The sequence below is a fragment of the Nycticebus coucang genome, chromosome 15, assembly GCF_027406575.1.
Source record: "Nycticebus coucang isolate mNycCou1 chromosome 15, mNycCou1.pri, whole genome shotgun sequence".
Taxonomy (NCBI): Eukaryota; Metazoa; Chordata; class Mammalia; order Primates; family Lorisidae; genus Nycticebus; species Nycticebus coucang.
The window spans coordinates 14657523-14680306 of NC_069794.1; the positions used below are offsets into that span (position 1 = coordinate 14657523).

At 38.4% G+C, this 22784-nt stretch overlaps 1 protein-coding gene across 15 annotated transcripts in view; it reads right to left on the reverse strand.

Moving 5' to 3' along the window:
• MBNL2 (muscleblind like splicing regulator 2) overlaps window positions 1-22784 on the reverse strand; it is a 158572-nt gene that overhangs the window by 13677 nt on the left and 122111 nt on the right. For 3 of the 15 annotated variants that reach the window (XM_053563099.1, XM_053563095.1, XM_053563096.1), the window contains one exon: window positions 20230-20383. In XM_053563099.1, coding sequence (XP_053419074.1) covers window positions 20230-20383 — 154 coding nt within the window. Of the gene's footprint in view, window positions 1-11235; window positions 11331-12619; window positions 12656-20229; window positions 20384-21022; window positions 21077-22784 lie in introns of all 15 variants that reach the window. The other 12 variants (XM_053563085.1, XM_053563086.1, XM_053563093.1 and 9 more) reach the window with 7 other exon arrangements.

Here is a 22784-nt window from a genome sequence, read left to right on the forward strand (position 1 = left end):
TTGACCAAAAGAACAGGATTTGTAGGCAGGTGAACCTGAGATCTATACCTATCTGGCCATTTACTACCTGCTTCAATCTTAAGCAAATTATTCTCTAAGATTTGTTCTCATTTGTAAATGGATAAGGCACTTCACAGAGTCACATTAAGTAGTAAATGAAATGATATATTTATACCGTGGTAAGTCATACCAGGTTTTGATGAATACTGGTTCTCTTCCCTTAGGCTATGGTTTTAGGATTCATAATCCTATACTATATTTGTTTTCAGCTTCTTTTGAGATAGTTATTCAAATAATACTATTGTGCACTTAAATACTCTGATTTGTATGGCACTCCATATGTTGGAAATAAACTTGGTTTAGATGAGATTTAGGGTCTTAAAAATGTCAAATGTACTTGATTCTGTAGGTGTAGAATATCCTGACCTAGTACTGATGACTACACAGTGAATTGCTCTGATTTTTCATTAAAGTCTTAACTGTCAATTTTTATTAATCACTTATTGAACTAAAATTTCTTATTACGACAGCATGGGCAGCCATTAGCACCTGACGATCAGTGTCCACTACAGTAGAAATTAACATTTCCTAAAGGTAGGCTCTCCCAGTCTTTAAAGTACCTAGTTCAAAGCCAGCACTAGGCTTACTAGACATGTTATTAACATCTTCAACATTCTTTGTATTACTCCTTTCTGTAATAGGAATTAAGAATTATTTCTAGCTCATAGGGTTAGCGTGAGGATAGATAATGTGTGTAACAAATGCCTGGTTAAGAGTAATCATATAATGAATGCTGTTGTTCAGTGATAATATTTCCACAATTTTCATTTCCTAGTCTAAGCCACAAAATATGAATATTTTGACAAGGTATATTACTTATTAGTAATTTTTAGATCACTGTGCCTAGAGTATACCACTATTTGTGGACACATCTGTACATCCAGTCTTGTCTGATAAACATCTATCTTTCAATCTCCAAGTTTTCACCTCTTCTCACACAGGTGCTCATAAGCATCAGAAAGGAAGAAATTTGTTAACTTATGTTAAATAAGCAAACCAACTGAACAAAAAAGGTAAACCCAAGCAATTCTGAAATATCTTTGTCCAAAAGACAAAAGAATGCAATGGAATTTTTTTTCTCATTCTTTACACACTTCTTAGATTTCCCTATTCTAACTTTTTCCTTTACTCCAGGCCATTTTTAGTGCTACAGGAATCAGAGAAAAGTGAAGTATATGAACAATAGGAATCGATTCAAGTAATTCCTTCTCTCCTGAGTTCTCACCTAAAGTGATTCTCTGTTTCTTTTGCATATTTCAGCAAAATAATGACAAATATTGGAAGAATGATTAAAGGAACTGCTATGAAATTATTAATGGGGAAAATACTTGGAAACAAAGAAAGAATCAAGTTTAACTTCTCTGAGCATTTTTTTGATACCTCAAAAACCTTTCTAAATTCTAAGGAGAAAGAAAAAATATTCTTTTCTTTTAGTTAAAAAAAAAAAATATATATATATATAGCAAGCATGTCCATGCTGAATTGTGGTTTGATGGAGGTGAAAGACAGCTAAGCAAGATGTTAGCAGACTGAGTTTCTAACCCCTCATGCAGCCTTGGGTATGTCGCTAAGCCACCCTATGCCCTTTTTGGTGTACAATGAAGGATTAGATTTTAAATCTAGGTTTGCTATTTAATAGTATCATCTTGGGTTAGTTCCTCAGCTTCTATAAACTGGAGTTTCTCCATCTTTATAGTGGGGGTAATAATAGTGCCTTATGGGACCAGTTTAGGTACCAGTGAGATAGTTCATTTAAAACGCTTGGCCCAATGTCTGGCACATGAAGTGTGCTTCATGAGGGTGGTTGCTTGAGTTACGTTTGTGCTGTCTGTATGGTCTGTAGTCATTTGGGGCCCCCGAAATGATTATTTGTAGCACTTGATCAGGAATGAAGTGTGGTGAAAAGGAACTTTAAAATAACATTTCTCAGGAGGCGCCTGTAGGTCAGTGGGAAGAGCGCTGGACACATACACCAAAGGTGGTAGGTTCAAACCCAGCCTAGGCCAGCTAAACAACAATGACAACTACAGCAGAAAAATAGCTGGGCATTGTGGTAGGCGCCTGTAGTCCCAGCTACTTGGGAGGCTGAGATAAGAGACTCACTTAAGCCCAAGAGTTTGAGGTTGCTGTGAGCTGTGATTTGACAGCACTCTACAGAGGGCAACATAGTGAGACTCTGTCTCAAAAAATATATATTTCTCTAGGCAGGACACAGATAATTGGGTTCTAACTCTGGTTATCTTGCTATTTATGTGACTTAGGTAAACTACTTCATTGATGGGTGCACCTATTCCAATTTATAATGTAACTCGTGTCATAATTTTTCTTTGTATGTTATTACAGAGGTATGGCATAAGCGTGATGAATTTGTTCTTATAACTTACTGCCTTCCATATCTGTGATTACTGGATGCTGGTTGGGTGAGACCAGGAAGGCCCACTGTATCTGTGACTAGGGTAAAACGAGTGACATTTCACCATGATCAGCTTAATGAAGCTGCTTCCAGAAAGGTATTGTGGAGAATAGTGAAGTGTGCCTGGTGTCTGTCCTTGATTGAAGGAAGCTTCTGCACATAAGCTTTGAGGCCTTTGAATACTTTAGAGCAAGGGGAATGATGATAAGAATAATATAATTTGATTATTGAAAGTAATATAAACAGAAAGCTCCAAAAACTCAAGCTTATACTTGATGCCAAAGCATGATAGATTCTAAGTGCTAGAAGAGCTATAATTTGTCATAAACTGATGTTAGAAAAATCAGTCAAGTTTGTCCTTCATAGTATAAAGTGAAGATGTGTAGACAACAGCCATTCTTTTAGTGAAAGTCAGTGGGAGAGCTGTCTCACAGGAGGGTTATGCAAGGGAGAAGAGAAAGGTTTTACAATCCACAGCCACTGCAGAAGCCAGAGGGCAGCCTCTGACCTGTCCTCATCCTGCAATTCAAGGCCGTCTGCGACCTCACCCCCCTTACCTACTCAGCTGCATTTCCCGGGTCTGTCCCTACATCCTCCTCTTCACATTGCTTGCACCAGCCAGCCAGTGTCTGCCCTCTTTAGACCTGTTGTAATTGTAGCTGCTCCATCTGCCTCTATCATGAGATAAAGTCTGAGACTGATTCTGAAGTTCCTTTCTAAACCACACATGCCCTTGGGGAAGAATGTAAGACAGGAGAAAAGCATTGACTTCAAGGTCAGGTAGATGTGAGGTCAGATGCAGGCTTGGCCACCTATTGGAGCCAAGATCAGATCTGAGCTTTGATTTCTTCACATGTAAAAGAGGGGCGATTGAGCCCCCTGTGAGGACTGGATGTGCTGCCATGTGCAAAGCAGAATACTGGTGTGTGGTGTTTGTAAACCTGAGTTCCTTTCCCTCCTTACTCCACCTCACTTTCACCTCTCCAATGTCAAACTGGTCATGGTGTCAGGAACAACCTTGCCTGTCCTTTCTCTGACTCCTTCCTACGCACCCCTCTGACCCCAGTCCCATTGGAGCTGACTTCCCCTGCAGTGACATGTGCTTCCTGGACTTTTGGTTTTACAACCTTCTCCAATTATGATTCCCAGCATGCCCTGAATTCCCAAGTATCCTCAGCACCTTCCTGCACAATGACCAGCCCCCTCAGACAAGGTCTGACCTTGGAAGTCACTGGCTGCAGCAGGCTGGCTCCAGGGGACAATAGAGGGGCTGGGCGGCCAGGACTAATGCCAGTTTGTTTTTGATGTAGGGCAGCATCGTGTTTGGTGAGTGGAGCCACAGTCAGGTTCGTGTGCTCTCCTCCTCTGCCCCCACAGGAAGGCCAGTAACTTCCCCAAACACACCGGTAGACGTACGAGAGGGTGGATGAGCTTAGGGAGACGTGTCCATGGATACAAATTTCCTGTGCAGAGTGACTCTCATTAAAAAGGAGGCCCTAGTCATCGTCTAGCCCTTGAAAAAGGATCCGATTCCTGCACTGCAGCTAGCCTCTCTTTCCTTACAAATCTAGACCTGGAAATAAACACACATCTAGGATGGACTATCTATTCATTCCGTTCAAATGAGAAGACCTAAGGTTAGAGAAATGGGAGCATGAATTCACTACCATTAACAAAAGCCAGAATACTACTGGGAATATGGCTTTTCAATCTGAAAATGATCCCACCCCCCATTCCATCCAAAGGCAAAGGAGGATGGGAGGTGAGCTGGAAGGACCATTCCATCCCTCGGCAGGAAAGCACCACCAAAGGGCTCTTGACATTTTTCTCTTCAGCAGCACAAATTGGAACTGGTATTATGTCTTTAGGTGCTATATACAGAGGAATTCCACCCAAGTTTCTCACCGTGAGGTGTAAATTATTCATGAAAAATGAAAATGTACTAGATTACAATACTTACATAACTCAGCCTTTCCTCAGAGAAGCTGCAAATACGTTTATTAATTAAAACCTCATGGCAGTCCTGCAAAGCAGCTGCTCCTGAGGCAGGAAAATAAAAGGTTTATTGTCCTCCTATTTTCTAATTTCTCTAAGAGAAAAGAAAAACTGATCTGCCTCTATATTGCTGCCATAGATACAAGGCCACCTAAGACAGACGGAGAACCACCCACCTCTTCCTCACTTAAAAATTTTGTTTTTACCTCATATATTAGCAAGTCTGTGGATTCTGATGCCCCAGCCATGCCACACAATGGAATTTAGACCCAAATTGCCAAGCAGCCTTAACTAAAAAGCATTAAAAGATGCAATTTCTTAGTTTTCATTTTTTTGGTCAAAGTGATACAGAAGGCTTCGGTTTCAATCCGCCTCTCTCTCTCTCTGTGTATATACTCACATATACACGGGCACACACTCTCTCTCCTGACTTCTCCACAAAATATTTGATATGCCAAGTCTGCCTCACGTAGAGCAACCAGTTTCATCACCAAACTGAGCCCCCCCTCCCCAGAGTTAGAAGGTACACCAAAGTTAAAGGTCGCTAAGCAACTTCAGCAGGAAAATGCTGCAAGTGATGTTGTAGCCCAGAGTACTATTTACAAGGGCTAGATTCCGACAGTTGCTGTCTCTGCTTTTTTGGAGAACAACCTACTTGGGGCCCAGCTGCTTTCTCTTCTGTTCCAAGGAATGAGCAAATTGCGAGGAAGGAGCGATTCACAGCTTGCTCAGCCCTGCGCAGAGGCCAGCCACTGCTCTGCGCTGGGGAGCGTGAGATGACAGGAGCCTACTCCTCCCACACGGGGGCCTGGCAGAACCAAGATTTTTCTTGTGAAACAAACACAGGCCCAAAATGGGTCAAGTGGTGAATAGTGGGGAATGTTTAATGCCTCCTACAGTTGTCTGAATATAGTTCTGACAGATGGCATTGAATAATAGATGTTTCAGAAAACTCTGAGATGAGAGATGAAGTAAAACTCTACCCTACCTTTCTAGCTTTCTTAGTTAGTATAGGTTGACTTATTTATCCGAGAACCTACATACAAATAGCTTTGAAGTTGTCTTCACACTTAAAGGTGAGAAATCAGTGTGTTGCCTTCGAGTTTTTCTCTTTCCTTTTTGGTACATTAGTGCAGGCCAGATAAAATATTAAACATACGAATCTTATTACATGTGACTATTTTATCTTTCGGATAAGATATTATTGAAAAGATCATCACATACAGTAAACCTGTATCAGTCATGTCTGAAAAATGCGATTTTCTGACTTACCAAATAAGCCAATAAATAGGGGGCTATGTGTGTGTATTATTAACGAATTTTCATAAATGTTCCCTAAGGCCAACTCTCTGTTGAATGGGCTTTTTTTTTTTTTTTTTTGAGACAGAGTATCACTCTATCACCCTGAGTAGAAGGCTGTGTGTCGTAGCTCACAGCAACCTCCAACTCCTGGGTTTGAGTAATCCTCTTGCTTTAGCCTCCCCAGTGGCTGGGACTGCAGGTACCCACAGTAACACGTGGCTAAGAATGGACTTTCTCTCTGGAGAAGGGATCAGAAGATGTGACAAGACCTTCAGGTCATAATTTTAAACACAAATTGTCACTTTTTGGAGGTGTGAGTAAGAGTTAATTAACATGTTGACTGAAATATAATCTGATTTCATTGGCTTTTAAGGCACTGCTGGGGTGCTCGATAAAAATATTCCTAATGTCTATCTGTAGGATATTTTTTCCCAGCACAGACTCATGAACCAGAATGAAGGAGAATAATAATCACTGCCGCTGCCCCCAGAGGTCTGATCTGGAGATATGGACATATTCCCTCACTCCATGTCTGAAGGCCCTTCTTTCAATCAGAGGCCTGGGGGTCTTTGAGCTTCTATATAGCTCTGAGTTCACCTTTAGGTAGGAGTGAGAAGCTGCACATTACGGCAGACTCACTAGAGGGATGTGGCCAGTGGGTCCACCCAACTGCTGTCCTGGAAGGGACTGGGTCCAGGTCCTACAGAGGCAACTTCCTGAAGTTAGTTAGCGCTTTACAACAACCCAAATCTCTCTCCCTGCCATGGGACATTTATTTGTACAGGTTTTGCCATAGTATGAAATCATTTTTATGTTTCTCTCTGGCTATAAGTAACACTCCCTATGTGATGGGCAAAGGCAAGACAAAGTAGGCCACTTGCCAGCTGCCACTGTCCCCATTTAGGCTCTTGTTAAAACCTCTTAATGGCTGCTGCAGACTCTCTCACCTCGACTCCATCTGCTCACCCTTCCTAGAGTTCCATTCCCATTACTATCCTGCTTGAAAATCCTTTAGTGGCCAAATGAGGTCTAACTAAACCCTCGAACTTGGCATTCAGGTCCCACACAACCAGCATCAAACTTACACTGCAGATGCTCTGATCGCTCTGAGAGTGGTAGCTCTTTTCCAGCTAAAATCGGTATGTCCCACGTGAACTTGCCTTCCTTTCTATCTAATAAGGATGCTTTAAAGTTTAAGGCCTGGGCAAAGTCTTTGTAGAATGCAGAGGACCAGAAAAGTACTTGCAGCCAGAGGAGGGGGGAGGCGGATGTTCTGGGAAAGAGTCTGAGTATAAATTGTATTCTAATTACGCCTGTAAGAATGTTACTAAGTAAATGGAATAATCTCTGTATTTAAACGAAGAAACTAAGATTTAAAATATACTTATTTGGAAATTATTTTCTCCTCTTTTGAAATAGAATGTAAGAATGTTAAGTGTGAAGTCAAAAAAACTAGAGCAATTACAGTATAGAGTACTATAATAATTAAAGGTACAGGGATTTTAATTTGTATCCTTATTTTATTAAATAATATTTCTTATACTCTGAAAAAAACTAGGTGATCTGAATACTGAGCTATTGGCCTCTACCTCTTTTAATGCATAATCTAAGATTAAAGGTGTTTCAATATAGGCATCCAGATTTACACAAGCTGGTCCTTTGTGCCTGGGCTGAAATTGACTAATTTACATGTTACCATCACCCTCCCCCCCATTTCCTTGTTAACAAGCTATTTGTGAGATGATTGGTAGAGGTTAGAAGTAAAGTCTGTGACAAAAGAAGCCCATAAACCTGCTTTAGTAAGATGAATAGCTACTTCTTGCTAAGGTTATCTTAAATCTATAGAAATTATTAGTAATTTTCACTAGTTATAATATTACACAGAGTCAGTGAGGCCACCCGTATGGTTTCTAAGCATGGCCAGGCTATTTCTCATAGCTAACTTGAAGCTACGCCCCAACTCAGCTCATCTTCCCAGTCTAGGAGTTCTGTTCTCTGAGCTGCATTCGCAACACTACCTCCTTCTCCCCTGTAACAGTAGAGCTTGTTGTCATTGAGCATCACTTGAGAGATGGTTTTCTTTGAGGAAGAAGTGAATTTGTGTCTTTATAATTATGAAGAGAGGCAGTGGACCATGGTGGTTAAGAGCAAGTCCTCTGGAGCCAGACTGCCTCGGTCTGAACCTAGACCATTTATTAGTTGTGTAACTGTGAGGTGGTTAACCTTTGTTTCAGTTTTACCATCTGTAAAATGGGGATGATAATCATTGTATCTGTCTCATAAAATTATTGTAAAAATTAAATGAGTATTTCTATACCTAACTGCCCTCTCTCATATGTCATATAATAGAGTATTTATATCTGGGAGCGAGGCCAATTAGAATCATGCCTAGTACATAATAAGTGGTTTGTAATAATACTACTGTTATTGTTATATGCAATTTTTCTCTTACAGCCCAAAGATCTTAACTGTATCTGGAAATAGCTCTTCACATTGTATTTCTGCTCCCACATCTATTCCAAGAGCTAAACAACCATAAAAAATGCATATTTCCCAAATGTATTTCCGTTCTATCTTTATCTAATCTCAAACTACCCCCATCTAAGACCAGTGAAAACTTTCCTCGGTGGCACCTTGATTCACCCCGAGGAGAGAATGTACAGCTCTGTTGCTTGCTCAGCTTGGCTCACTATGGGGTAGCCTGTAAAGAGCACTGGACTGGAGAAGTTGACATGAGATGTTTTAACCTACCCTCTTTCTTCTGTGAATGACTTGTCTAATTACAAATGCCTATGAGATTTGAAACATTTGAACTGACAGTCTGAATTGATGAAATCAACTGAAAAATTGTCAAAACTCTACTGCATTGACAGATTATTCAGTGAAGAGAAAGAAGACAGGATGCTTATCATTTACTGAACTCTGGAATCATCAGCCCCACTTGCCATTCCATTGGTGTTTATCTTTATAATTTCATGTTTGGGGCCTAAAATAATAGTCACAGACACGTTGGTTTACTGAATCTCAGACCTGGAAGGGACTTCAGAGGCCACCTCGTTCTAGTCTTCCTTTTACAAATGACAAAAATGAGATTCCTCATGTGTAAGTTACTTACATAATTCAGACAGATATGATCTGATTTGAGTTTAAAGAATCAAACCTTAACAAGATGATAGCTTGTTATTTCACAGTCATTAACAAGCTTGAAGTTTCCTGTTATTGGATGCTAACAGAATCCCCGAGTTCTTTTGCAGGTGCATTGCTCTCTGAAACTTGTTGAAAATACATAAAGAATATCATATCCAAAAATGTATGTTTAATTTACTTATTTTTTTTGTGCTTTTCATGTGCAAACAGATCTTCATCAAGAGTTGCTAAAAGATTTTTATTTTTTATCATTGAAGTGTAATCCGGCAGCAATGGTTATATCTGATAATTGCAAAACACAGAATCTGGGGTTCTTGAAGCTACTTTAATTACATCTGTTTAGATTAAATCAAAGTTGAACTTCAGTAAAACTTGTAATCAAACAAGTTGAAACTTCAGTTCAACTTGTCACTTCCTTTACCAATCACACCCTGTTTTAAAGAGATATATTTCAGCTTTTGACTGTCAGAGGTGCTTCCTACCTCTACTCCTGACACCCATACAAACCTACCCTACGTCTCTGAAGGTTTTTTTTTACCAAATGGAACCAAAGGATCACTAGGCTGCAAAAATATATATGACCCATGGTCTAATATTTATCCTATTATAAAGGAATTTATCCTTAAGTATTTTATTATCTTGGCTGTCTTTCCTTTCTTAGAAAAGATCTCTAACTGTCCAAAATGCTCAATTTACCATTTGGTATAGGTAAAAATTCCACTGTAAAAAATACTACTATATTGTACTTCAAACTTGTTTACTTATAAAGGGACTCTGTAACAAAAATTGAGTCAAAAATCACATGAACACAGTTCACAGAGGCAAGACTTAGATTTATGAGAAAACGTTATCCAGCTTCTCTATGAAGAGTGTGCAATTGAGCCGAGGCGTTTTGGAGCTAATAATGGCAAGATGCAAACAGTCTCGCTTCCTTCTCACATCCCATTGTTAAAAAAAGAACCTTCCTAGTTAAAATACTTCCCCTTGCTATTCCTTGCTCTATACTTTGGAAGCTGAGCCGGCTCTTCTTGGAGGATGGACGGCCTTTTAACGATGGGAGTGAATTTCCACTTGCCTCTCACTGCCCACTTAGCCTCTCCTTCCTCCCCCCCTTTGCTCTTCTCGGCTTCGTCACGATGCAGCGGGCACAGGCAGAACTCTCACAGGGCTTAACCTGCCTTCTGCATTCTAGTGCACTCACTCCTCTCTTTGCGGGGACAAAATCCATAGCCTGGAATTGTGCATTCATTTGAACATGGAAAGAAGCATGACTCAGCCCTCCTAGCCTGCAGACTGCAGTTTGGAATCTGCCATTAATAGTCACTTATGCCCTGACACAAATGCCCCCATCTCTCCTACTAGCTTTCCCTTCCCTCTAGCCTACTCCTAAATCTGTTGTCACCCTTTATTAGCATGGTTGTTTTTATTTTAAAAAAAAAAAAAACATGAAATAAAACTAAAAACAAAACCAAAATTGTTCTTCTATGAAGGGAGGCATGCACCGTAAGGTCTTTTTCTCTATGCTCACTCCCCCTCACACTGGAAGCCCTGTGACCAGGCGCATGTGTTTGCACGTTGGTAGGCTAGCGTCAGGGATACAGTCAGCTGTGACCACAGAGTAGGAAACAGCCGCTGGCTGTCACGAAGAAGCCTTATATCCATGGTCTTACTGGCACATGCGTGAAACCAGCAGAGTCAAGGGCTCCTGCTCAGTCGGATCCAGCCTTCGTGAGCCCAGTGGCACATGACTCTTCTTCCAGGATGGTTTGGCTCTTAGGCCAGTACCCGAACAGATTGTAAAGTGGGAACCAAGTGAGTTTGGCAGAACCTAAGACCATGGTCAAATGCTTATATGAATTATTCAGATCCCGAGTTTGACACTTAGGCAAAAGAGGGGACTTTCTAAAAGGAGATTTTTTTTTTTCTCCACTCAGATGATAGGGTCTGAATGAACTTTTAAATAAAGCCAGTTCTGAAGCACGTGGGGGTGCATGCCTATGATTTTTATGTGGCAATTCACAAACCACTGGATAGGTAACGCTGTACTAAAAGGAATTGAAGCCTGTCAGGTTAATTACACAATATTAGGTACGAAAACAAACAGTGCAACACAAAACATAGCTACATCATTATTGGCAGTAAATGTTAACTCTAAATAAGTGCAACCTGTCTATAAATGCTCGCTAGAAACTAATTAAAAAAATAAAAATTTGATGGATAAACATGAAAAAAAAATTCTCACTGAGAATTTTTTTTTTAAATATCAGCACTCATTTAGAGTTTGGGATTCGTGAAAGAAAGCTTTAAAAGGAGCAAACCTGATTGGCTGTGGCTGTTGCTGCGAAGGGGACACTTGTTGCAGGAGTTGTTGCTGCAGAGACAGTGGCGGACGTAGCGCTGTGCATCATGGGTACTTTCAGGAGGGGACCATGGGAGCAATGAACAGGAGGGTGTAGCATTATGGTAATAGAAGTGGCGTTTGGCATGGTGAATATCAGAGCAGCAAGCCATCATGGGTTAAACCAGCAGATGGCATGCAATCACAATGCAAAGCAAGGAAGCATGGGAGAGAAATAAAAAAGGGAAAATAGCTTATTACAAGTACAATTAAAGGAAGTTTTAAAACATAATCAGTGATTCCCAGAAAGGCCAAAGCAGATTACTTTGGTTGATGTATTTATAAACATTTTATTGCTAAGAATAGATCCATTCCAATTCAGAGTCTATCGCGTAAGTAATAATGGTTGTTTCCAAAAATGTGAAAGGTAATGTCCAATGAAGCAAGAAAATATGATGTTCACTTTTAATCATAAATGCTAAAACATAAGGGCTCCACGTGCAGGCTTAATTTGGGATAGAATATTCTTGGAATTAATTATAGTTAAATTGGATTTTTTTTTTTCAGTTTGGGACTGCTTATATAAAATGGAACTGTTGTGCACAGTGGTTTGTTTGGACCAATAAATGATGGAGCAAAAATCATGGCCTTGATGCAAATTCTAAACACCATTACTCTGAAATAGCCAGACAAATTTTGTCAATGTTTATTTTTCTTGACTCTAAGTAGAACGAATCCATATGTCCTAAAGACAGACTTTTGTATCAAGGCATTAAAATGTGTGAGGATAACTACATACTGTTAAAATTTAACAGCTAAGGGAATGCTGAGGCACGAAAAAATCATCACAAATAAATCAACACTTAAAATTTAAAAAGATAATCAAATAAGGCAGTTCAGACACTTGATTTCAAAATACATCCATTTATAATTATTAAAAAATAAATACTTCTGGGAAACTCTGATAACTCTAACACACAGCAAAGAGGAGATAAAGGCACACCACTATGAAACTTTAAAACATTGATGAAATTAGCCTGCCTCTCTGATCAAGGAAGCCCTGTTATTCCCTTGTGCTACACCATAGAAACTATAAAGAGAAACAAAGCACAAATCATTAAAAAGCAGACTCGTACTTGTGGTTTTATGTTTTTGTAGTGATTGTTCTAGCACAAGAGGTCACGTTAAAACCATCATTTTCTTAAATATACATTTTTTTTAAAACCTACATGTTAACTCTAAAGCCAAATAAGCCTTCAGATCTACTATTTCCTAAAGCATTTCTCCAATCTCTGAAATAAAATTCAAGCAAGTGAAGGTATCGTACATCATATAAAAGACAAATAAAAAAGGTTGAAACCTACCAATACTGGTAGCGGGTGTCATGCACAAAACTGACCCTGATGTCATGCAATGGTGGGTGGAAAAAGTGAATAAAGGGAAAGAAACAGGTTAGCGGTTTAGAGTTAACATTCAAAGTGAGATTGAAGCACAACCAGAAATAAGTAGGGTTAGTTAACACAGTCTTTAGGGCCATTCACATTGTCAGTACAGACACAAATATATCTAACTTATTTTAAGCCAATATTATTCCAAGCTCACTCCTTAGACTTCTGTTCACACTTTCTATTCATATATATCAACATGAATCAAATAAGAATGACATGTGATAATGCCATATTGTCCTTCCTCGACTCAAAGTATTTTACATACATTATCAGGTTAATCCTCCAAGATAGGAAGTGAGTATTTTACAGATGAAAAATCTGAGGCATAGTAACTCCTCCAAGGTCATGCGTAGCGTGAGTCAGGTTGCTATTCTAGCAATAGAACTCTGCTCCTAAATCCAGGTCAGGTTTTATATTCACAGTATTATGCTGAATTTATTGCATTAAAAGTTTACTTGTTTGACTATAAAACTTTGATGTCAGCAACAACATGAAAATAAGAACAGCAATTAAGAATTCATATTCTCCAAATCAAAGTCTTGGAGGGCAGGGTAAGTGAATTTTAGATTACTGCTTGAAGTCCAATATCATAGGAGGATTGCGATTCTCAGATGGAATGACCTGGGTGTGCATATGTATGTGATCTATTTTCTGCTATGAATCCACTGTAGTTATGGAGTAGTACCTAGCCATAGAGCCTAAACAATGATTTGTGGCTGAGGTAGAGACTTTTGTCATGGTTGTTATATGGTTGGAGGGGGGACTTTGGCAAAACTCCTCGGAAATCTTAAGTAGGTGTCTAAGTGGGTCGGTAAAAGGTAGGGAGGAGGGATCTCAGCCCTTCCTTAGAAACAGTCGCCTTACCTGAGGTGGTTTTATTAATGTGCAGGAATTAGAAAATTCTGACCATGGATATTAATGTATGTTGCAGAGAACTGAAAAATAATTGTATTGAAAGCTTCGAGGAATTACCAGCTACTGATTCAGTTCCATGAAAATCAAGGTAATATATGGACTTAGACAACTGAAGACTGGGTATCCTGTGAGTGCCAGAAAAGTTTTTAATGAAGGGGTGGCGCCTGTGGCTCAGTGAGTAGGGCACTGGCCCCATATACCGAGGGTGGCGGGTTCGAACCTGGCCCGGCCAAACTGCAACAACAAAATAGCGGGCGTTGTGGTGGGCACCTATAGTCCCAGCTACTCGGGAGGCTGAGGCAAGAGAATCGCCTAAGCCTAAGAGCTGGAGGTTGCTGTGAGCTGTGATGCCATGACACTCTACCAAAGGCAACAAAGTGAGACTCTGTCTCTAAAAAAAAAAGTTTGTAATGAATATAGGTATACCCACATAGGGTTTCAGAATTGCCTTCTGAGATATTAGATGAAGAATCTGATACACGTAGGTCTTTATTTTCTCTGCTGAGCCGTTCACACCAGGCAGCTTCTTTCCTGATCTACATTTTGATCAGGTTAACATTACCTAGTCAGGAAAAGTGGCTACTTTACTGGGCTACTATAAAATTCTGCAATAAACAAGTACCAATAAATCCAACTTAAAATGGACCCACACATACACCTTTCATGACACCATATTTTTCTCCAGCCTATTTCTCTCATCTTCACAATCAAACTTTTGGAAAGTTAACTACACATACATTTTTACTTTCTTGTTCCCATTTATTGTTCAATCTTCTCCACTTTGGCATTTATTTTTACCTCTTCACTCAAACCGCAAATGCCAGTTACCAAAGAACTCCAGATTTCTGTGATCAGTAGGCATCTTTGCCTACCTGCTCTGACTCTCAGTAGCATTTGGCGCTTGCCCACTTTCTATTTAAGAAGCCACTCTCTTTCCCTAGATTTTTGATCTCTCTCTCCCTTTTCCTTTCTTTCTCTTAACTCCCTTTTATTTACTTTGCTGGATTCTCTTCCTTCTCTGAACTCTATAATCTCTATATGTGCAAGTTTTTCAGGACTCAGTTATGGGTCCTCCTTATTTACCCTGTATTTTTACCAATATATCATTCAATTCATGGATTTACATTCCATCTGTGAAACCATAGCTTTTCACATTTGTGTATCCTGCCTAGACGTCTTCACTGAGCTCCAGATCCTTTCAGCTAACTGCTACCTCATCTCTCTACATGGTTGTCTCACAAGTGTCTCAAATTTGATCTTTTTCACAGAATCGGTTTCTCCATCTCAGGAAATACCGATGGACGTCACCATCTTTATAGAGCTCTAGTCTGAACTGAAAGTTATGCCTGATTCCACCTCCCCTGGTGAAATTCTCTGCCCTAATTCACCAATAATCCAGAGCAATCCTGTTTTCACAGTGCTGCTTGTCCACCACTACTGCCACTTTGCAAGTCCTGGTCACCATCTCTCTAGGCTCGGCTCTATGTGATAACATCCAAACTGGTCTCCCTCCCTCCATCTTTCTTCTTCCCTTTGTTCATTGTCCAGATGCAGGCTGGCCACTCATCTGCTGGAAAGGATTTGGTGCCTTCTCATTGCTTTGAGGATTGAGGTGCCCTGTGGTCCAGGCTCTGACTATCCACCCCAGGCTGACCTACACTTCTCTTCTCTAGCACCATGGTCCAGACAGGTTAGCCTTTCATTTCTTTGAACTGAACACATCACATTTTTGTCCTATTTTTGAGCTTCCCATAAGCTGTCGCCTTGGCCTAGAATAATCTTCATCCCACTCTTTTCATCTTGCAGGTCTCAGGTCTATACCACTTCTTTAGAAGTTGTTCACTTGTTTTTTCACCTACTTAACCCATGCCATTGAGTCAAATCTTTATTTTTAATATAATTGAATTCTTTACTTTTTCATTCATATTTTTAATATCATTAAACTTTGTAGACTTTTTCAGGTTGAGCATTCCAAATTAAAAAACTCAAAATGCTCTAAAATCTGAAATTTTTTTGAGTACTGACATGGTCCTCTAAGGAAATGCTCAGATTCAAATTTCACATTTTCATATTTGGGATGGACAACTGGCAGGTGTAATGCAAATATTCCCAAATCCAAAACACTTCTGATCCCAAGCATCTTTGATTAAGGGATACTCAACCTGTACACATAAAACATTTAATTACATATTGTAAGGATATTTGCTGAAAATCCATCTTTCCTGCTGTCCTGTAAACTCTAGGGAGGCAGAGTTCCTGACTGTCTAGGTCTATGGGGGCCATAGAAAGAGGTCAATGTATTAAAGGAATATACTTAGCCATTGGTAAGAAGCATGCTGGGAACAATTTGTTCCTAAAATTTATTATATTAAAGTACCAAGTTTGTGAATGATTTTATTTTAAAGTCATCCATGGCTGGATTCAAAGTTACCCCTTCAAAAATCCACTTTAATTTTTTTTTTTTTTTTTGCATTTCAGCGTGGAAGGCTTTCTTGAATGGCTTTCTTGTGTCATGCAGTGAATGTCATCAGAATTGCAATAATCAATGACTCCTACAGCCACACCAGGCTAGGATTAGTCATGCCACTTTGGTTTCAGCCCTGGATGTGGCTGAAATGCTCAACCAAGTTAATTCAATGAGCCTCTCTCTCCTCCTCGGCCAAATAACAACGTGAATACTGGAAACACATAACTGTGTGTTTGGCTATGCATGGCTTTCATACTCAATGCCAGATTCTGGTCCCCATCTTCTTTGCAAGCTGCATCTCTGCCTTTTCACTCCACGACTCACCTCCCCTCTTCACACAGACCCTGGAAGGAGTTTACACTCTGTTGTAAAGGTACTACTTCCTGTTCTGCAGATACATTCTTTCCATCCCCTGACTGGGCTGCTCTTTCCCACTGGAAAAATCTTGCTTCTCTTTCAAAGTCCTAAGACAATATCTCCTACTTGGGAAAGTCTTTCTCTGTCTGTATCCTTCAGAGCCACCACCCACTGCACGTGCTGAAGGTAGAATGCACCGCCTCCCTTTCCCTCACTCGCCAGTAGCTTTGCTCAGACCCACAGCTGGTCCTTCAAGCTTAAAATGATACGTGGTTTTCACCTAGTTTTGAACTCTTATGTATTCCCATTACTGGCTCTGGATCCCAGAATATAGTGTCTGTTCAAGAAATGCTTGCTAAATTCAATGGAAGAAATACATTTTACTGTGGTTATGCAGGCACAGTTTCCACCAAACCCTGATAAATCTTTTCTCCACATTGTATGATAACCTTATGTAACATTTATGGTTTTTCATCATTAGGCAGTATTTGGGCTAGTACTTTCCCCTGTTCTACTTAGTCTGCAATTCCTTTATAGCAAAATAAATCATGGGAGGTTTCTGGGGATTGCTTCTGTACTGACCAGCTGAAGCATTTTGCAAAAGTGCTAATTCTATGAACAAAGCCTTCTCAAATGTTTTCTGTTTAGCTCTTGTATCTGTGAGCAAAGATTATCTGGATAATTCAATTAACTAAATATTCCACTTTTGCAGTGCAGACACAGCCTCAGTTTTTCCATCTGTAAAATGCAAATAACTATGCCTAACCCTAACAGAATAGCAACATCTCGAAGAATAATGAGATAATGTCTATAAGAACACTTACAGTAACTCAGAATAAACCTGTCAGAGAAATGCCAAGAATTATTCTGCTATTTTTGAAAGTGTGTGTGGTTTTGCCATGTTCCTAACATAGCAACGAAAAAGTATAACTACTTGGTTAAAATAATCTCTATGAAAAAAGTTTAAAAAAAGAGAAAAATCTCACCCACTGCAAATGTGCTAGGGCATCAAATAGAGTGATAATTATCTTTGCTTGGTTTTGGAGAAGACTCCCATAATTTGCATAAAATTTTATATTAATATCTTTGCAGCATGGAGGCAGAATTCCTAAAATTCAAATTCACGTGTGTCAATGCTAGAACGTTAGCAGCCTATCCAAAGCTTTACTGTGAATGAGCTTTCAATGAAGGGCAACTACCAGGTGAACATAAAATACTTTTCATTTTATGTTTATGATAATTGTTTACATAAAACATTTATAGAATAATTAAAACTTGTTTGCTTAAAAATAATGGGCCCACTATTTACCAAGTAGCATAAATTATATTTGAACATCATCACTTGATTTACAGAAAAACGATAAGGATTAACAAAGAATGATCATTATCATCATCATTTTTAAAATAAGGTTAAAATCTGGTTTACAAGAAACAAAGTTTGAAGTAAAAAAAAACTTGGGCTAAAATAAACACTAAACTTTCCATTATGGATTTAAGTGGGAGAAAGATTATGCTCATTTCCTTTTAATACAATTATTTTCTCTTTCCTTATTTAAGAGAAACGTGAAAATTTCTTATAAATTAAAATACCATTTCAGAGCAGGGGATCCACATATTTGTCCACTATAGTATTTTTATCATGTAACAGATGGAAACACTTCTAATTCACCAAATTAAGTGGGCTAGGACCCACTTTTCTGCTTTCAAGGCCCACTGTATTGAGGGTTGCCAGACACAATTGAGCTGTTTCTAAGGAATCCACCAGAGGGCGGAAGTACACAACCATACAGCCAATGCAGCCAATAGGTCCTTCATATAATATGTTTCATCAACAAAAATCAGGTCGTTGCATAAGGGATGTTATTCATTCTTGCTTTGGAAATATTTAAATGGTTTCAGGGTGAAATATTTCAAAGTGAGGACTCTTTCATTGATTCCACAAGTCAGCCGTTCTTGGACAGGAGTGTTAACTATGTGTTAGAGGGCTTCAGACTCTTACTAGGGTTAGTCCTTGGTTCCATAGGTAATCCCAGGAAAGGAGAATGGTATTATCATCCATTCTTCATAAAAAAGACTGCTCCTTTCATGTTTTTCCCTTCAGCTTATTCTTACTTAATTTTTTTCACTCAAAATTAAGAGAGAAAAATTTTGTAGGAACCACACTGGGCCTCGAGGTAAGTTTATCTTGTAGTAATTATTTCACAAATGATATTTCACATGGATGTCATATACAAATACTTCTATGCTTTAGCAGCACTGGAATGTCACAATTAAGGTTGTAATAGGGCGAGAATGAAGCCCTAGTAAGTACGGAATTAGAGATTCCCTCTCCAGGTCTATGAGTTTGTTTATTTTAAGATAGATGCAAAAGTAAAATAAGAAAACTAAACACTAAAAAACATTTTGTTTATGTAATTTATATTTTTACTATTATAAATATTGTCCACAGGTTACTAATTCATTTCAAAGTATACATTTTATACAAAGAATATCACAGAAATAGTTATTCAGCTCCCTCAGATATTAACTCTTGATATGCTATGGGATTTAAGGAAATGGATAATCAACTGGAAAAGTCCAAACATGGAGACTAGGACCAATGATCTCTTTTTGTTAAAATTGCTATTCCTCTATTTATTTACCTTCAACTTACTGTCATGGGATGAAGAATTTGACTTAGAAATGAAAAAGTCAATGGATGGTCTTCCCACCAAGGGCTAAGTCATCTATTGCTTTTAACAGACTAAAAGCTGAAAACCACAGTCAATTTAGGGTGACTGTGCTTGTGTGTATATGTTGTGTGTGTGTTTGTGGTCGGGGTGCAGGCCAAAAGTGGGGAGGGCTAATGTGCATTACGCTTTTGTTTCTTCACTATTATCAGACATTCTTTGCCACTTAAAAAAAAATTGAGTTTCACCTCTCTCTTTTTATTTTTTTTTTTTAAATAGAACTCTGTGGAATCAACAGGTGGAGATGGGATGGACAGTGTAATATTATGTCAGTTGGTTACAGGAAAAGTAAGTCCTAATCTTTTTGTCCTGAGTTATGCCACCTTGGAAAGTCACTTCTCGTTTAGGGGGCCTCAGTTTTCTCATCTGTAAAACAATCATCTGGGTAAAGAGATCACTAAGAATCCTTTAAACTCCCAGATTCTGTGATTAATACGATTGATTTCTCAGTGGAATAATAGAGTTAATGCACCATAGCACCTAATATTATCAGACATTGGCTTAGAAACCAAGGGTAAGAGCTCTATATATTTGTGAACTTGGTGAAAGTTGAGAAGGATGAAGAAAGAGAGAGAATGGATATAAAAATATGAGTAGAGGATTGCTTTAATTTGAATAGCCTTTTTTTTTTTTTAATTTTTAGTGCTCTGCATAGAAACAGAAAAAAAATGGTTAGTATTTACTGGAATTGCTATTTTTAAGTCATTCAGAGTTAACTACAAATTTCAATTGTCACACATAAAAGGTCTTATTTACATAAACAATTTTACAGGGCTTGTGTAAATACAAGAAATCCAAAGCCCTAACTGCTCTCTGCTTCTCCTGGTTTAAATCTGTCTCTTAACTCTATCCAGTATTTGGCTTTAGAATCCTAATAGTCTTTAGCTATCATTCCAAGCAAAGTAGATATGTCTAGATAGCTAGGGCAACAATGGATTACAAGCTGTACTGTACCTTTAAAAGCAAACTAGATGCCCCCAACAGCTTAAAGGAATGAGAAGAAAGCACATGACCAGAAGGGCACGAGGGCACAGGACGTGGACCGGTAGGGCACTTACCTGTTGGGATAAACGCGGCATGTTGCTGCAACTGTGCGCTGGTGAGGGCCTGCTGGTAATGCAAGACGCTGGGGTTAAAAACCGCACTGGTCCCGTTGCTTTTTTCAAGTGCTTGTCTCTTTGGTAAAGGATGAAGTGCACCAGGGGGAAAGGCCTAGAAATGAAGAAGTTGATAAGATATGTCTAACTTAAAGCAAACACACCTCCGTGTCCACAGAGATCATCAATCGCAACATTCTTTTAAAAAAAAAATGACAGCTAAGGAGATGCCTCTGCCATGCACCTTAATTTAAACAGCGGCAATGTTGAATGAGTGAGAATTTGTTATTGAGAGCGAAAGCATGATTTCTGTAACCCAAAACAGTAGCATCTCAACTAAGGAAAAGAAAAACTATCAAGCAACAACAACAAAAAAAATGGCTTCAGCTTTTAAAACGAGTTAAACTATTCTAAAGGGGGAAAGAAGCATTGTGTTATTAATACCTATTCTTTGCTTTAACTAAATGGCAAGTGGTTTGAATTTTAATAGGTTAAGTAAGAATTATAAGGAACATTTTTCTGAGTCAAGTAATTTAAATTTGCTTCACTCTTTTGGAAAAGGTATTAAAATTTGTTAGGATTAATTTATTTCACAGATTACATATGAAAATGAGATGGCTAAACACCTTATTGGATTTTTTTTCCGTAAATTAATAATAATGATTGTTTGCAACCAATATTTTACAAGTAATACAAATCTCAGATGGTTCTCTGAAAAGCTACATGCAAAGCGAAAGGTGAAAGGTCAAAGTACCAGGTCTACAGTTGCTTCGAGAGGTCGCTTCATTGCTTTGGCAGTCGACTGAGTCTTTTAATAACAGGCAGCGAGCACATGATGGCAGTGGGCCAATGGGATTCAAGCGAATTAACATACAGGTAAACAGCAAGCAGAGGTGCATCATGGGAACGGCATTGCATTGTGGATAGGTGAGAAGGAAAAAAATATTCTGAATGCAATATACAACGTACAAAACACTAGGCATGCACAACAACAAAAATGTTCTCTAAAGAAATGAATATTACACCTTAAATTAGTATTGAAGCAAAAATGCATCTACTATACCTTAGTTAAAAGCATATAAGAGAGTAAAATATAGATGTTTGAAATTCAGGAAAGTTAATTAAAACAGCAGCTTGCATACACACCATAAGCATTTTTTATATTGCTTCAGAAAAAATGCAAAACTTTTAGGGGACATAGGATTGGAGAACTTCTGATAAGTTAGTTTTCAAATATAAAACAATGAATGCATCAAGTGAGTATAAGGTCCAAGTTAAAATTTTTCATGAAGATAATTTTTAATTCAGATCTAGCCTAACAAAATGAAGTGGTGAACTGAGACAAAAAATTCAGGCAAAAAAATATTCAAACACAAGATTATTGAGGCAAAACCGTTTGAGTTTGGATCTCTATTTTTTGTCTGAATCATATGGATAATTGTCTCAATTCTTTTCTTCACTCTGCTAGTGTGCGTCTTGCAATGTGGACTAAGGTTCCAAATTTACTGTCTTGAATTTCAATCGTTGAGTTTCCAGAATTTCCCACTTGTATTCTATCATCTTGTTTCTAATGACTAACTTATCATCCATTCCCTTTTCTACTACATTTGAAATTATAATTTAATTGATCTCAAACAACTTACCTGATTACACTAAGAAAATACCCTTTGAAAAGAGACTTTACTGCCCTCAGGTATCAAAGTAATTTCTATTTAGCAATTCTACTTGTGCTTTTAGCTATGATCGGTGACCAACCCCGTTAACGAGAAGTGGGACTCTTGGCTAGAACAAGTACAATAGCTAAAAATAGCAAACAGCTAAAAACAGCAAAGAACTGCTTGAAAGATTAGAAGTCAAATAATATCTTTAACTTATAACCATACTCTTTGGAAGATAGTTTCACTTAAACCACTGAAATAATAACAAATATGGATTGATTCAGACCACAATGAAAAATTTTCCTATTCCTTGTTAATTGTTAAAAAAAAAAAATTAAAAATTCTGTTGGAATTCTGTGAAAATAAAGAAATTCAAAGGAATAGCTCCAATGCAAATAAAAAATGAAATACCTCTTTCCTATGCTTAGCACAATAGGTAAATCCCTAAGGTTTGTATAATAAATGCGAATATTGTAGTCTAAAGTTCGTCATTTGAAATAAAATGGGATAGTACTAAACCCTTAAAATGGGAGACAATCAGTGACATTTTCCCTGACAAATACAGGATGTTCATTAGCATTTGATGATTCAGGATAAAAAGTATGAAGTTGATAGGAGGTAGAGAGCCAGGGAGGGCAAAAGGACTGGAAATAAGAGGGAAAGGACTAAAGGTAGAGAAGAGATTTAGAAAGCCCAGTGGAAAATAAATGTTGGGAAGGCAGTTTTGACAGAGGACATTAAACAATATAAAACCAATGTTGTGAAAGTCGGATTGCAAACTTTAATAAAAACAAGGAGCTCAATAAGAAAACTGCTGTGTACTGGATAATCTTTTGTGCAAGTTTGACATCGTGTAAT